This window comes from Sorex araneus, chromosome 2, assembly GCF_027595985.1.
Source record: "Sorex araneus isolate mSorAra2 chromosome 2, mSorAra2.pri, whole genome shotgun sequence".
Taxonomy (NCBI): Eukaryota; Metazoa; Chordata; class Mammalia; order Eulipotyphla; family Soricidae; genus Sorex; species Sorex araneus.
The window spans coordinates 279080891-279096613 of record NC_073303.1 but is presented as its reverse complement, the minus strand read 5'-3'; the positions used below and the strand labels follow the sequence as shown (position 1 = coordinate 279096613).

At 41.5% G+C, this 15723-nt stretch overlaps 1 protein-coding gene across 1 annotated transcript in view; it reads left to right on the top strand.

Annotated features, from left to right (window-relative positions):
* The window catches only part of PPP2R3A (protein phosphatase 2 regulatory subunit B''alpha), a 155374-nt gene extending 140684 nt beyond the window's left edge, over positions 1-14690 (top strand). Inside the window, exon 15 of the mRNA XM_055126127.1 lies at positions 11799-14690. Within this exon, the coding sequence (XP_054982102.1) occupies positions 11799-11922 (124 nt within the window). The 3' untranslated portion in view covers positions 11923-14690. The remainder of the gene's footprint in view (positions 1-11798) is intronic.
* Positions 14691-15723: the final 1033 nt, after the last annotated feature.

Sequence of the window (15723 nt, the reverse complement as noted above, 5' to 3'; positions counted from 1 at the left end):
AGTTTAAACTAAAAACAGAATTGGGTCATTGGATGGAATATACTCTTGGAGAGGATTAATCAGAGGTTCACACGTGCCAGTATGCACCCACCCCTGAGCCATATCCCCACCCAGATACCGTCTGATTTTCAAAAGCGAAAGTCCCAAAATGAAGAAAAAAAAGAGAAGTTGAAACCTACAAATTTGCCAACATTGTCATTTTTTTATCTGAAAATAGAATACCTATGTGGTTTACTGTCCAGATCCTTTATAAAATACATAGTAGACTACAGTCACTCATACCATAAGAAAATAAGGACAGTGGGGGGCTGGAGCGATAGCACAGCGGATAGGGCGTTTGCCTTGCACGCGGCCAACCCGGGTTCGAATCCCAGCATCCTGTATGGTCCCCTGAGCACCGCCAGGGGTGATTCCTGAGTGCATGAGCCAGGAGTGACCCCTGTGCATTGCCGGGTGTAACCCAAAAAGCAAAAAAAAAAAAAAGAAAAGAAGGACAGTGTCCCTTCTAAGGTATGAAGAGGGACACTTACAGTTTCTGAGACACCAAAGGAAGAAACTAGGTGGGACCCAATTAAAAACATCACTACAGGAAACAGGTGGAACACCAGAGCTGGGCCGTACCCACATCTGACTAAAAGCAAGAGCAGGGAGACCAGACCAGAATCACCGTGTAGGTCACACCCTCAGGAGTGGAGATCTTCTTATCAAGGGTCACTGGGTATATATAACGTCACTCAAGGGTGGGTGATATAGGCAAACAAACTGTAGGCAGGAGCACACTGTGCCATCATGTAGCAGAGTCAGCCCACATGACTTCCCAGGCCATCGCCCCGACATTTCCCACGGTCCAGACATTCCCAACCTCTAAATTAAAGATGAAAGTGGTGAGTGTGGGAGCTACTGAGCTCAGCCACTGAAATACCAACACGCCAGCAGCCTGACCCTTTGCATTCTCTGAAAACACTAGCAGCCCACCAAGACCCTTCCCAAGAATAAGCCAGTGCAAACAGAGGCTGTAGTTGATCTCAACTCCACAGTAAAATGGATACACCAATGCTCAGCAAGTGGAAGCGTTACCCTTGGAGACTCACCACAGTAAGAACAGGACATATGTCTACCTGCTGTATTTAGGGAAACTGAACAAGACTAGCCAGATAGTTGGAAATGAAAAACAATTTTTCAATGAAAAATACAACTCGTGGTCTGAACAGTAGAATGGACACAGCTGAAAAGTTTTTGAGTGGGATATTACTATGATAGGAAGGTAAAAAATCCTCACAGACAAGGCAGTGGAAATAATAACCAATTAATTCCCAGAAGTTTAGCTGCTTATCGAAACCTAAGTATCCTTTGGAACAAGGATCAGAAATATTTTTCAGGCCAGGTAACATTTTAGACTTTGCAGATTACTATGACAACTGAGCTCTGCCATTATATTATGAAAGCAGCTTTACATAAGAGGTGAGTAAATAATATAACTATGTTCCAATAAAATTTTAATAAGACACATGGGTATTAAATTTCTGTCTTCAGCAAGACAGATTTGTTCTACAAACTTCAATTTTCCAACCCCTACACTAGAGTAATCTTGCAAAAAAAAAAAAGAAAAGAAAAGAACTGAAGATTTGGAAAGAAAAAACTGATTACCTACAAAGTTAACACAAAAAGAAGTGGAACATTATCACTGAAATACTGCCAAGAACTTTGAACTGAATTCTGTTTCTGTTTAAATGTGAGGGCCAAACAAAGACACTTCAGACACTTTACAGACTATATCTGAAAGAAAAATTAAAGGATATTCTTCAACAAGGTAAATTCATCCTAAAGATATTGGAAGATATGCAACAAAAGTAATAAAATTGATTCTTAAAACTAGCTAAGAATTGATTACAGACACTATTAACATTAGACAGTAAATGGTCAGAGGAACATGTCATGCTTTTGTTTCTATACAAAAGGAAACTGTAGATAACATTTATATGTCTCTAATAATGGCTAGAGTTTAAGCACCTGTTAAAAATTTCATGTCACAAATTCCAAGCACCACAAATTTTTCTTTCAAGTCAGTCAGTAGAAGAATATAAATAAAATATAAAACTTTCACATCCTTTTTAGGAAAAGGCTTTAGATTGTTAACTGGGAAACAAGTGAATAAAGAAAACAATGCTAACCCAGTGTGCTAATCAGCATCCTTCATTTTAGTGGAGAATTTAAATTCAACTCAAAGTAGTAAAGGGGGGGGAAGCATAAGCAAAAAAAGAAAATTAATTACAGGCATATGGAGCAGGAAAGTCTGGGTATATTACTAACTGTAGGAATTCTTAGGCTGCTTTTCTTTCAGTTTTGGGCAAGTTTTTTATTACATAATCACCAAATAGTTGAGAGTTCAAGTAAAAGGAAAAATCTCTTGCCCTCAATCTCAAGCAGAAGCCCAGGATTTGGTTCTCATTGTCTTGGTTTGTCTCTAATCCCTGAACCAACTCTTGATAGAGTTAGGCCATTCAAATTAATGTTTTCTCAAGGAAATTGGGGAACTTGAAGAATATGGCCTGGAAAAGAGAGAATGTTAACACCTAGTCCACTAAGAAAGAAAAGAAAAAATGCTCTAAAGTATTGCCAGGTGTAGCCCTGGAGGCTCACAGTACCACTAAATGTGACCCTGGTGTCCCCAAGCACCACCATGTGTGGCCAGAGTGGTGCCCAATACTTGCAGGAGGCCACTCCCAATAGTGCAGGACCCAAGCAGTGCTGCATGCTCAGGGCCTAGAGTGCAGCCATCCAGTCTGGTTGCCCAAGAATTGCCTAGAAACATTGTATGCCTGAAACTCGGATCATAAATAACTGTAAATCACGATGCCTCAACTTAAAGGGAAAAAAAGGAATCGCTAACAGCATGGAGAGTGTGTGTGGGTAGGGCATTTGCCTTGCATTTGGCTCACCTGGGATTCCATCCCCAACATCCCATATAGTCCCCAAAGCACCACCAATAGTAATACCTGAATGCAGAGCCAGGAGCAAGCCCTGAGCACTGCCAGGTACAGCCCAAAACAAAAACTGACTCAAGAAAAACTTTAAAAGATAAAACTATGTATCAAGTAAAAAATGCTCAGTTATTAAACCATTTTGGTTTCACCAGTAAATTTTAAAAAGTGTCCAAAAGAAATTGGGGGGTTGGGGATGAGGGGTGGGTGATGGTCACACCCAGCAGGTTCAGAACTTATCCCTGGCTCTGTGCTTCAGAGATTACCCCTGGCAGTGCTTGGGGACTGTATGCAGTGCCGGAGAACCAAACCAGATGAACCACATGCAAGGCAGATGTCTGAACCCCTATTCTATACAATATTTAAGAACACAATACCAAACTTCAAAATACTACATAATCAGATTTAACCTACTTACTATCAAAAAGCAAGACTTTTGTTGTAGAAATTGACACGCTGATACTAAAATATATGTATAATCTCCAAAGTACCTAGAGAAACCAAACATTTTATAAAAGAGAAAAGAACTTAAAAGTGTCTGATTTCAAAATGTATTATAAAATGTTCAGCCAGGCCAGAGAGATAGTAAGGGGTCAAGGAAATCCCCTTGCATGCAGCCAGCCCTACTTCCATTCCTGCCACAGTATCTAGTCCCTCTGAGTGAGCACCTCCAGGAGCGTCCCTGAGTATAGGGCCAAAGAACCACCGAAGGTAGTTCCAATACAAAAAGAAAATGTGGTCCATAATTAAGACTTTGTAACATAAGTATGGTAGATCAATGAAATACCCTAAACTTTTCAAAATATGGCCAGTTAATTTTCAACCAAAAAAGAAAGTGTAGTATTTTTTTAAAGAGACTGAAATAATTGAATATACAAAAAAAATTTTAGAAGGCTTCAATCCATATTTCAACCCATATACTAGAATAATTAACACAAACAGATAACAGACTTGTTATGTATGAGGTAAAGCTATAAAGCTTCTAGAATAAAATGCGAAAATTTTGGTGAACTTGATCAAAAGCAATCAAAATGCTGATAATTTGAACTTCCTTCAAAATTAAAAACTTTTTCTATTTAAAATACTCCAGAATTATATTTCCAAAACATTCTCTTTTTTTTTTCTCTTTGGGTCACACCTGGCGATGCACAGGGGTCACTCCTGGCTCTGCACTCAGGAACTACCCCTGGCGGTGCTCAGGGGACCATATGGGATGCTGGGAATCGAACCCAGGTTGGGCTGCGTGCAAGGCAAACGCCCTACCCGCTGTGCTATTGCTCCAGCCCCTCCAAAACATTCTTATAAAGAACTTTCACATTTCAAAAATTAAAGGTTACTGAAGACAAAAGACTCTAGCGATTAGAAATTTGGATAGAATTGTTCTAGCCAAACAGTATCATTGGCCAGTGAAACTTGAGACTACAACAAAATGTACAGTAACAGAATGGTTAAATAAATTGTGTGTCTGTGTATCACTCTGCAGCCTATTTTCTGCTTCCCTTTGTGTTGCTGTGATTAGCCGAGATCACACACACTTGGTTGCAGTGTGCTGAGGATCAGTTAGTTGTGGTGCTCACAGGGTGCACACTTCAGCTGCAGTGCTTGCACACTTTGTGTTGCCAGGATTACACCCACATATGTGGGGCAGTGCCTGGGATCCAGCTGACCTCACACCTGCCAGGGAGGTGCTCTGCCACTGAGCTATGCCTGGAACCCTCTGCAGGGTTCACTTAAACTGGGGGAGAATATGAACAATGTTAACTTTGGGCTGTAGAATTACAAATTGTTTTTTACATATTGCCCAGTAACTTGTGAAGTTCATATCTAGCACACTAATGTTACTTTACTCCTTTATCTGCTTACATAGATATATGTATTCACTGAAGATGTTGAAAATAAACAAAAGTCTTCACCTAAATTCCACCAAGAGAGTGTAGTTGTCATTTTGGATATATAATTCTAGATGTCTCAATGCAAATAGATCACTGTTTTACAAAAATGAACCTTATACTACCTATTGTCTCATACCCAACTTTAAGGGGAAAAGAGAGGCATCGAAATCCTGGCTAGTGTTAAAAGAGAAACTTGCTGGCAGCTAGCGGACTACGGCCGGCTTAGTGCCCAGAGAGACCGGGTGCAAGGGAGGGAGAGAGAAGTACAAATGAGAGAAAATGCAGACCAGCTCTAGAGAAATTCGACTAGAGTGTTGGAGAGGGCTCTGCTGGACACCCTGCTCCCATCTCATTTTGTGAGAGATTAGATAGTCAGCACAGCACACGTGGGAGAGCAGGCCTCGGGGGAGTGGGCCTCCAACAGCCACTGCTCGTAGAATAAGCACTAGAAGATCAACCAAGACAAGGTCCCGTTGCAGGGCTTAATGATTGGCATGTCAAAAACAAAGCCAAACCTAACATCCCAAGATTATGAAAGTTAGGCTTCACTCGAGAGGAATTACAAATTAGAATGAATCTAAACCCCGAACAGGAATTCCCAGACACAGCCATCAGAGTGGCAGGGAGAAGAGAATTGCAGCAGGGAGAAGAGAATGCTCGTGTGGAAAGCCAAGACACTTGGGAGCCAGGGGATCTGGTTCTGCCTACCACTCACCAGCTGGACACTGTTACCTGACTCCTCAGGCTCAGTTTCAGAAGATACGAGCAACCACCTTCCAGAGCGCTTGCGAGAATCTAATATATAAACACCTGGCACACCACAGATACCTGATCAGTAGTAGCTCTCTCGACTGTTACTACTTCCTGTATAGAAAACATCAATGTAACATCATGGTTAAGAGCACAGGACTTAGACAAGCCTAAATTCAATCCTTGCTCTGCCACTTCCTAGCTGTGTAATCCTAGACCAGTAAGCCTCAGTATCCCCTGTGCGATGAAGATATAACCTGCCACACCCAGAACTTTCAAGGATATAAACACTGCAAGACCTTTCTATTATGTCCTGAGGCCTGGAGCCCGTGTTGGCAGTAAACAGTGCTCATTAGTACTGCCAATGATAGCGGCCACACTGTGGAACCTTCAGTCTCTAGAGCATTATCATTCCTTGGGTCTGGAGAGACAGTCCATTGGGAAAGGCGCTTGCCTTGTACGCAGCCAACCCAGGCTCCATCCCCATACCCCAATTCTGAGTACTCCAGGAGTGATTCCTGAGTGCAGAGCCAGGAGTAACCTCTGAGAATTGCCAGGTGGAGTCCTCCCTGCTCCCCCCACAAAAAAAAAAAAAAAAAGAGCATTACCATTCCACTGCTTACCTTGTTCTCTTCATTTCCAGGACTGCACATCACTCGGAACACAGTAAACACTGTTGCATTGAACTGTGGGTTTTTACTGAGTGTGAGATAATCTAACACAATCTAGCATATAAATGCCAGAAAAATGGGGCTGTTTGTCTTTCCATTAGAACGTGGTTTCTCTGGGGCAAAGAAACGTCCTTTATTACCATGAAAATTCCAGCACCTGAGAGATTGTTGGGGAGGTAGATCTTCAACATGTGCTTACTGAGGGACGCAGCAGGCAGAATATTCCAGCAGCTCCCCTCACTGTAAGAATGCCTACAGGAACCCTGACAACTGCACTCCTGAGGGTCGAAACCAGCCAGGGAGATCATTCAAAGGGCTGGAGTACAAGCTCTGCATGCTCGAGCCCAGGCTCAATCCCAAGCACCACTTGAGTATGATACAAACGTTGTGAATTGTTACGTGAAGAGAAAATGTGATTACAACATACAGCAGCATTTGTATAATAAATTCATCTAAAACCACAGTGGTCTGTGGTCAGAGAAGGCCAGAAAGACCAGGGTCTCAGTTACATCAGTCAATTCAAATGAATGTGTCACCTACCTAAAGATAACAAGTGTGTGCTATCATATTTAGAATTAACATTCATAGGTTTTCTACAATGGTTAGAAACTCAACAGAAATTCTGTAAAACAGGCTAAAGAATATTCCACATGGCTACCTTAAGACACTGAAGCCCAGGCCAGACAGCTGGCTCAGTGGGGACTGGCACTACGTGGGCTCAAGCACCACCAATGACCACGCCCCACCAGAAGTGGCAAAAAGAAAATGAGACCCACAGTAACCTGAAACAAGCTCTTAAGTTATAAGTTTGTTATTTTAGGGCCATATTGTACAGGGTTATATACATGGTTCAATATATCTATGGCTCAATGCCCAGCACCTCAGCATACCCCAATATCTGCCCAGGTGTGGCCCAAACCCCTACTCCTCAAAAACAAAAATATACTCATTACCTTAAAAAACGCTTTCCAACAGAATATTCTGGTGCTTTACTAACAGCTGACTAATCTAAACAATTCTTTTCTGATCAGTAAAATAATACAGGCTTGTTGCAGAAAAATTAGAGAACACAGAGATTAACATTGTCCTTGGTTCCGTTATCCAATCATTTTTTACACTTTGATGTATTTCTTTGTAACAATTAATATCACTGCTGTACTAAAAAACATGACACCATCTCAATCCATTTCCCTATTACAGGACATTTAGACCGTTTTAAAGAGCTGTTTTCTAAATCTTGATAAAGGAATCTTTCTTTTTCATAACAAATATAATCTTGTTTGAAATACTCTCTTTGTAAGAGCTTTGCTACTTTCATAGGCACTAGCCATTACAGGCACCATAGGCAGAGGAAGCCAGCCAGACCCCACCAGAGCGATCCTTAGGCATGTACCTAGCTAGGAAGATCAAGCCTATCGGTAATAAATTGCTTGAAGCCTTTCTTTAGTGAAGGGGGAGGATTTAGAAGAAAAGCAGGATTGATAAAGGTGAAATGATTTGTGTATACTGAGGCAAAGAGAAAGAAAGGCAATAACATCCCAAATAATGAGATACAGCATTATAGAACTGTCGTCCCTTGCTCATCAATTTGCTCAAGCAGGTACCAGTAACGTCTCCATTGTGAGACTTGTTGTTACTGTTTTTTGGCATATCGAATATGCCACGGGTAGCTTGCCAGGTTCTGCCGTGCAGGCAAGATACTCTTGGTAACTTGCCGGGCTCTCCGAGAGGGACGGAAGAATCGAATCCGGGTCGGCTACATGCAAGACAAACGCCCTACTTGCTGTGCTATATCGCTCCAGCCCAATGAGATATAACATTACAATTATTTTTGAGTCATTTTTAGTGTCCAGTAAACAGAGCCACTATATGGAACTGAAGTATTTTTATTTTTGAAGTTTCAATTTTTCTGCATTCAGTGAAACAGATCAGCCAGATTTTAATTTTTCACTAGATATTTGCTACCCAATGCTAAACACTGTGATTGGTAACAAAAATTAAATTCTGACCCTCCCTTCAAAGTCATAATTAGAATATATTTAGCTCATATTTACATCCAAAATAATAACTGATAGATACAAATTCCCAAGCAAGAAATAGCTACTTTCCAGAATATTTCAGTTGATTCATTTCAGACAAATGGATGTTTTTTCATTTAAAAGAAGTTATAATTCACTCACTCTATTCTGAAGATTATGGATTCCAAATTAGTAAATGATTTTGGGGGGAGAAGCACAAAGGAGTCTCCTAAGTAGTGCTCAGAGGACCCAGGGGTCATCCAGCAATACTTGACAGACTGGGCCAGACGGTTCGATGCAGGGCCCAAGGGTGCAGCACTGCTTCAAGCCTGCAGTGCCAAGAACCAACAGGGAAAGCATCCTGCAGGGCCCCAGGGGCCTGCAGCACCACAGCAGCTCAGGGTAGGGGGCTGGAGATGGCAGTGTGGTCCTAGGGTTGAAACTCCATCCCAGTGCATAAAATGCATATACCCTAACCACTGAGCTATCTTCACAGCCCCCACAGTATTTTATTCTAAGTTTACATACCTTAGATATTCCCACTCAAACCCTGAATCACAGTCTATCCCATGTCCTGGGAATAGGTAAGATCTCCCAAACTGGGTTCAAAACAATTCCTAGATAATGTCCTGAAATCAAACCAGTGTTTGCCCCTTTACTCATTTATAAAATAGCCAGTGGGGCTGGAGCGATAGCACAGCGGGTAGGGTGTTTGCCTTGCATACGGCCAACCCGGGTTCGGGTCCCAGAATCCCATATGGTCCCTGAGCACCTCCAGGAGTAATTCCTGAGTGCTGAGCCAGGAGTAACCCCTGTGCATGGCCGGGTGTGACCCAAGAGCAAAAAAAAAAAAAAAAGCCAGTTAATAGTATTTCATAAAACATTCATTTGAGTCCAACATTCATTTGAATCCCAGTGATCTACAAGTAAAAGTTGGAAGGAGAACTTTTAGAAAGAAGAGGTAAACATGTTACACTACTTAAGGGATTCCTGGAAAGCAGGAGATGATTGGGCGGGAAGGTAGGGGAAATGAATGGTGGCAGGAAATGGACACAGGTGACGGGATCGATGTTCAAAACTTGTATGCCTAAAGCCCAACTATGAAGAACTTCATAATTTTGTAGGGCTAAATAAGTAAAAGTTTTATTTAAATTTTTTTTAAAAAAAGATAATCCGAAGATTTAAATGGCCCCAAGGTTAGAATGTAAGCCTTTCGTGCACGCACAAGGCCAGGGAACTCAATCCCATGTCCCTGAGCACCTGAGCTTGGTCCTGGTGCCCCCAGGCAGAGCTGAGCCCAGCAGTACCATGATCCTGGGCCAGACCACCCAGAAACTGCCACGCCTGTACCACTGAGCTGAGCAGTATTGCTGGGGTGGCCCTAGACCCTGGGCAATGCCAAGAAAGATATCTCCCCCAAGATAAAAAATCTGAGCCAGAGATAGTACAGTGGGGGGAAGGGGTGTGCATGCAGCTCACCCCAGTTCGATCACCAGCACCCCATATGGCACCCCCTTGCCCAGTAAGAGTGATCCCTGAGTATCATCAGGTATGGCCAAAACACGAAATAGTAAAAAGTAAAAAATGACTCGGGGTTCTTACTTTAATGACTTCAAGGTAACTTCCACACCAGTTTACCAACTCCAGCCTTCTAGAATTCATTCCACTACAGCACGAGGACATTCTTTTTCATTCAGCATTTCACCCAATACAAGCACTTTACCAGCAGCCCAGGGTAACGAATGAATTACAAAATGACCACTTTACAGTGAAGTGTAAACACATTTAGTTATATGATTAGGAAGGAAACAAATGTGATGAACCAGTCATGGAAGGATTTTCTGAAGAAATGATGTGAACGTGAGTTTGAGAAGGACACAATTCTGCAAAAGGCCAGAAAGCAAAAATGTCCTAAGCAGAGGGGGAAATGTGTGTGCACTGTGAGGCAGAATACAGTTTGTTTGTTGAGAACCTTTAACAAATTCAATGTAGCTAGACCACAGTGAGCCACAGCAGGAAAGAAAGACTAATGCAACAGATCGTGCAGGTCTAAAAAAACTACCAAGAAGGGTTAACAAGATTCCTCTGCTAGATTAATAAAGGTGCTAGATTTATAAAGGTGAAGATAAAGCCTAAATAAAAGATGGGAATTGGGAACCCTGTAAATGACCCCTCATACTAAAAAGTAAGCACATGTCAACCCATGGGGGGGATGACACTGCAAGCGGCCAAGAAGTGTGTACAGTGGCAGTAGGTTGTGGTTAAATGAAGACAAGAAAACCACTTGTTCGTAAAATTGAATTATTTAAGCCAAACAAGCAAGCTACTCTGAACTCAAAAGTGGCAATGGAGAAGAGTAGCCAAGATGGATCAACATGGTATTCTCAGTGGTCTGAGAAGCTGGTCTGATTCAAAAGACAGTGAAGACCAAGGAAGGGATAAACAGGTTCCTGGCTCTGCTTGGGTAGATGCTACTGGCTTTCACTAAACAGAAAACCAGAGATGTAGGAAGGCCAAGTTCAGGTTTACTATACCGGAAGAGTCATAAAATAAGCACAACATCCTCTAACTTAAAAGGGGTTCATTATGGAGTCTGGATTTGTAGGTTTGGAACCTTGACAGGGGAACAAGTTGTAGAGGATTAACTGCTCAGGAAAATACTAAACCTAGTGCAGCACCCTAGGAAGCACTAACATTTAAAGAGCAAGAGTTAGAGCAAATTTAAGTTGGGTAATTGTTAATAGATGTTGCCTGGCATGTTGTAGGGTGTTAAAACAGCATTATTTGGACTCTGCCGATAAGATGCAAGATCCCCCCCACCCAACTCTGACAACCAGATAAATCTCCAGAAATTTTGGAGGATATAAATGCAGAGTATGCTAAAAAAGGAGTGAGCAGAGGGAACTTGCTGTGGGATTTTACTTCAAAAAAAAAAAAAAAAAAGGATAACCACAATGGGCATTACTAGTATGTAATGTACCTGGGGTCATTGAAACCCATTGGGGTCATTGAGAAAGTTTCTCAGGATTGAAGTTTCCTCAGTGAATTCACATGCAGCTCACTTTAGGGACCTCACATCCTTCCTAACCTAGCGTCATACATACTGCTCATTCCCAAGAGCTTGGGAAAGCATGACAGCATTCTCAACCACTTTGGGGGGCTTGGGAGCCACACTCAGTGGTGCTCAGTACCTACTGCTGGCTCTGTGCTCTGGAACTGCTCGCCTAGCAGTGCTCAGGAGTGGGGGAGCATATGCAGTGCCAAGGACCAAATAAATGTGCTCAGCTCGCTGGCCATGGTTTTTCACATTAACTTGAAATTAATTAACAGGCCAATGTATACTCTAAGCAAGCATCATTTCCAGGGTGGCCTGTTGTTTATAACTGCTTCATTAGAGTACACTAGCAAACAGTCTTCAATCTTTGGGGGTTTTTTTAAGCTCAAATTGTGGCTAAAAATCAGTAATTCATTTTTGCTTTCTCTCAGCTCTTTTGAAGATTATGAAACAGAAGAAACTGCCTCTCTCTCTGAATTTGGAAACAAGAATAGTAAAATAACTTCAAGTGTTTCAGAGAAATGTGGAAAGCTTCAGTCAGTGGACGAAGAGTAGCTGGCCAGTGTCTACGCGAAAATGTGTATTTTAAATTTTTCTTGTGAAGAGATGCTCTAGTTTGCATACTGCTTTCTAAAGCTTTGGTTTCTGCAAATGTGTATCTGCACTAGGAACTGTAACATGTTTTTAAATGATAGATTTGGATACACTTTGAAAGACTCCTCCATTTTGCCTCAACATAATGAGCTTTTCTTCGAAATCAATTACAATGTACATCACCTACCGATGTCTGCAGAGAATCAGCACTCTTCAATCACTAATGGCCCAAGATCTTGAGAACACACCAAGCAGTTTTCTGCACAGAACTGGTAGTTGCCTCTGCCGCCCAGCACTCCAGGCCCCTCAAGGCTCCCATGGAGCTAAGAGACACCTTCACCTGCAGAAAACTTGAGGCAAGCAATTCTGGAACTTGAAAAAGGGTCTTCGAAACAGACTTAGCCCTTGGTAATAAAAGCACTGCCAAACATCTCAGAGACTTCCTTTAATTTTATGTGTACTGGAGTTCAAAGATTGGTTTAATGTAGTTTCATAATGACCTGCCAAACTGCTAGTCACTTTACATCCTCAGGTATCATAACCACCAGGCCTTCCACAACCTTGCTGGCAAGCTCTGAATAACCCTTCCGCATCCTGTGGATCTTACATAAACCTGAAGAAAATATTTTAATAGAAACAAGTACATTGGGACTGGAGAAAGCACAGCCGGTAAGGCGCCCCCTTGCATGCAGCCATCTAGATCCAATACCTGGCACCCAATATGGTGTCCCAAGCCCACCAGGAGTGATCCCTGAGTGTAGAGCCAGGACTAACCTGAGCATCACCAGGTGTGGCCCTCAAGCCCCCAAAATTTAAAAAGTAATTTGACTGATACTTTGAAAATGTTTAGCATGTTATTAATCTCTAATTTAGTTGATGCTCCAATCATACTTCTTTATCAGAAGGCTTGTTTAAACGATATGAGAAAATTCTAACTAAAGCGGTATCACTGAATGTTAAACTAAACATTTATTTCATGCTGAAAATAAACTATTACTCTAATACTCTACCCAGCTTTTATTTGTAACAGAAATTCAAGAAAACTGTGATGCTACTCATAAAACTTATTTTATGTTTAGTGGTAGATGGGTTTTTTACAGAAGTCTCAGTTCCTTTTTCTTTTCCAGAGAAAAACAATGTAGTCAAATTCTGTTATACTCTTGAAAATTGAAAGTATTATTAAAAAGGACATTTCTGATTATTCAAGAAATCCCCTAAGCAACTTTAAATCTATTTTTATCTTTTCCCCTGACTTTTTTTAAACTACAAGCCCTGTATGTCAGAATCCACTTCCCTTCCCATCATCACTTGGTACCCTATGAGGTATGAAGGCCAAACACTGAAATAATCAAACCTTGGGCTATGTTAGACAGAGCAGAAAATGTTCAGGAAATGTACCATCAACTGCTATAGTAATAGATGCAGCAGTTCTAACAATCAGTGTCAATATCCTCCCAACTTCCTGTCACTTTACCCTCATGAGCAAAAAACAATCTTCCACTTAAATGTTCACTGAAACTATTAAAATAACCTAATACATGAGAAAGCATTAAAAGTGACTAAATATTTAAGCTCTACATAAAGCACATAAACACTGGTACATTATTAGGGCTAAAAGTATTCATATAAGGGCCCAAGCGATAGTACAGCGGGTAGGGTGTTTGCCTTGTACATGAACCTGGGTTCCATCCCCAGCATCCACTATGGTCCCGGGAGCACCGCCAGGGGTAATTCCTGAGTGGCAAGCCAGGAGTAACCCCTGAGCATTGCCGGGTGTGACTCAAAAAAGCTGAAAAAATAAGTTATTCATATAAGTTCCAGAGCAGTGTTTAGCGAGTAGGGCATTTGCCTTGCACGCAGACTACCTGGGTTCTATCCCGGCATCCCATATGGTCCCCCAAGCACTGCCAGGACTAATTCCTGAGTGCAGAGCCAGGAGTAATCCCTGAGCATCACCGGATGTGACACAAAATGCCCAAAAAAAGTATTCATGACATTTACCATGTACCTTTACCAAGGAAGGAAAGCCTTTTTTTCCCCAAAAAAAAGTATTTAGAATACATTTTAGGAGTCATATATAAAGGTTTCTAAACTCAGTAAATACTAAAACTAAAATTCAACTTGCCTACATACCTGTGGTTTTTCTTTTTAATCTTGTTTTTCTTAATGCCTTTCCTTTTTCACTTAGCTCAATATTTTATTTTCAAAGTAGAACTATCAATGCCGTACCATTTTTAGTAAGCCTGTTTGATTTCTGGTACCCAAAGTCTATCTCCAGACTTAAGAATGTGTTCCGTTGTAATCTTAGCAAGAAATATAAGAAACATGAGTTCTGACGAAATAGGAATAGAATACTTGACTTTATGATAAAGATCATATTGAATGTAATTATTACCGTCCAGATGGAAAATTCAAGCTGTTAAAGTATCTCAGGCCCCGTGATAAAAACCTTTATCATGCATGATCTTAATGATATTCAATGAAATGTGAGTTTCGTAGCTTAACCAAGGTAATCAAACCTATAAAGTTCTGTGTATTCCCCCTGTATCTTACTTGTCACTATATATCAGAGTGTTTATAAACTCTAGATTAATCATATAAGGTAAGTCATTTGATAAACTTTTGGAAATGTTAAAAGTGTATTTGGGTGGGAAAAGCCTGCATGATTTAACTGTTTTTACTTTTCCGTTTTTTGCAAAACTGAATAAAGACAAGTTATCAAATATGGATCACTTTGACTCAAATAAATGTCGCAAGTTTTTTGGCTTGGGGCTGTTTTTGGACCATACCCGGCAGTGCTCAGGGGTTACTCCTGGCTCTGCCCTCTGGGATCGCTCCTGGCATGGGGGACATGGGATCCCAGAGACTGAATGTGGGTCGGCCATGTGCAAGGTATGCCTTACCTGCTGAACTATCTCTCCCTACCCAATTGTCATTATTTTTAATCACACTTGCAACTAATTTTTGTGTGACGGAAAAACATGAACAAGTGTTTCATGAACAAGAGTTTCAGAGAGTATATGAAGCTGGAAACAATGCACAATGGGTTGAGCACGTGGTCTGTATACGATGCCTTGGGTTTGATCCCCAACAGCACACGGTCCCAAGCACCACTGAGAATGAACCACCATCACTGCCAGGCATGACCCTAATCCAAATAATACTCAACTCTCCTGAGCCACTGGGGAAACCATACAGACAGATCTGGAAGTGATTTACTTTCAGGCTAGGAAGGAGGACTAAGGTTTCGGAATAAGGAGTTCATGGAAATCAATGATCAGTTTTATCCATAATATAGCCTCTTAAAAAGAATGTGTAGTTGTTAAAAGAGTACCAAAATTAAGAATTTATAACAGGCCAAGGAAAAGGCTCAAAGGGCTGGAGTGCACGCTTTGCAAGCTAAAGGCCGGGATTCAATCCCCAGTACTATATGGCATCCCAAGCACCACCAGGACGCTCCCCCTCCCCTCAAAAAAGAGAAGGAGGGCCAGGGATGTGGCTCAGTGGCAAATCACATGCTTTGCATGCATGAAACCTGAGTTTAATCCCCATCAGAGGAGTTGGGGAGGGAGAGAGAGGGGAGAGGGAGGGAAAGGAAGGAAAGAAGAAAGGGGGAAGGTGGAGATCACTGAAATGAGAGGAATTTTCCTGGAACCAAACTACACCTGGGGGAAAACAAAGCTAACCAAAATAGAAGCTTAAAAAAACCCTTTTATTATCTGGGGGCCCAGGTATTGCATGCAGCTGACCCAGGTTTGATCC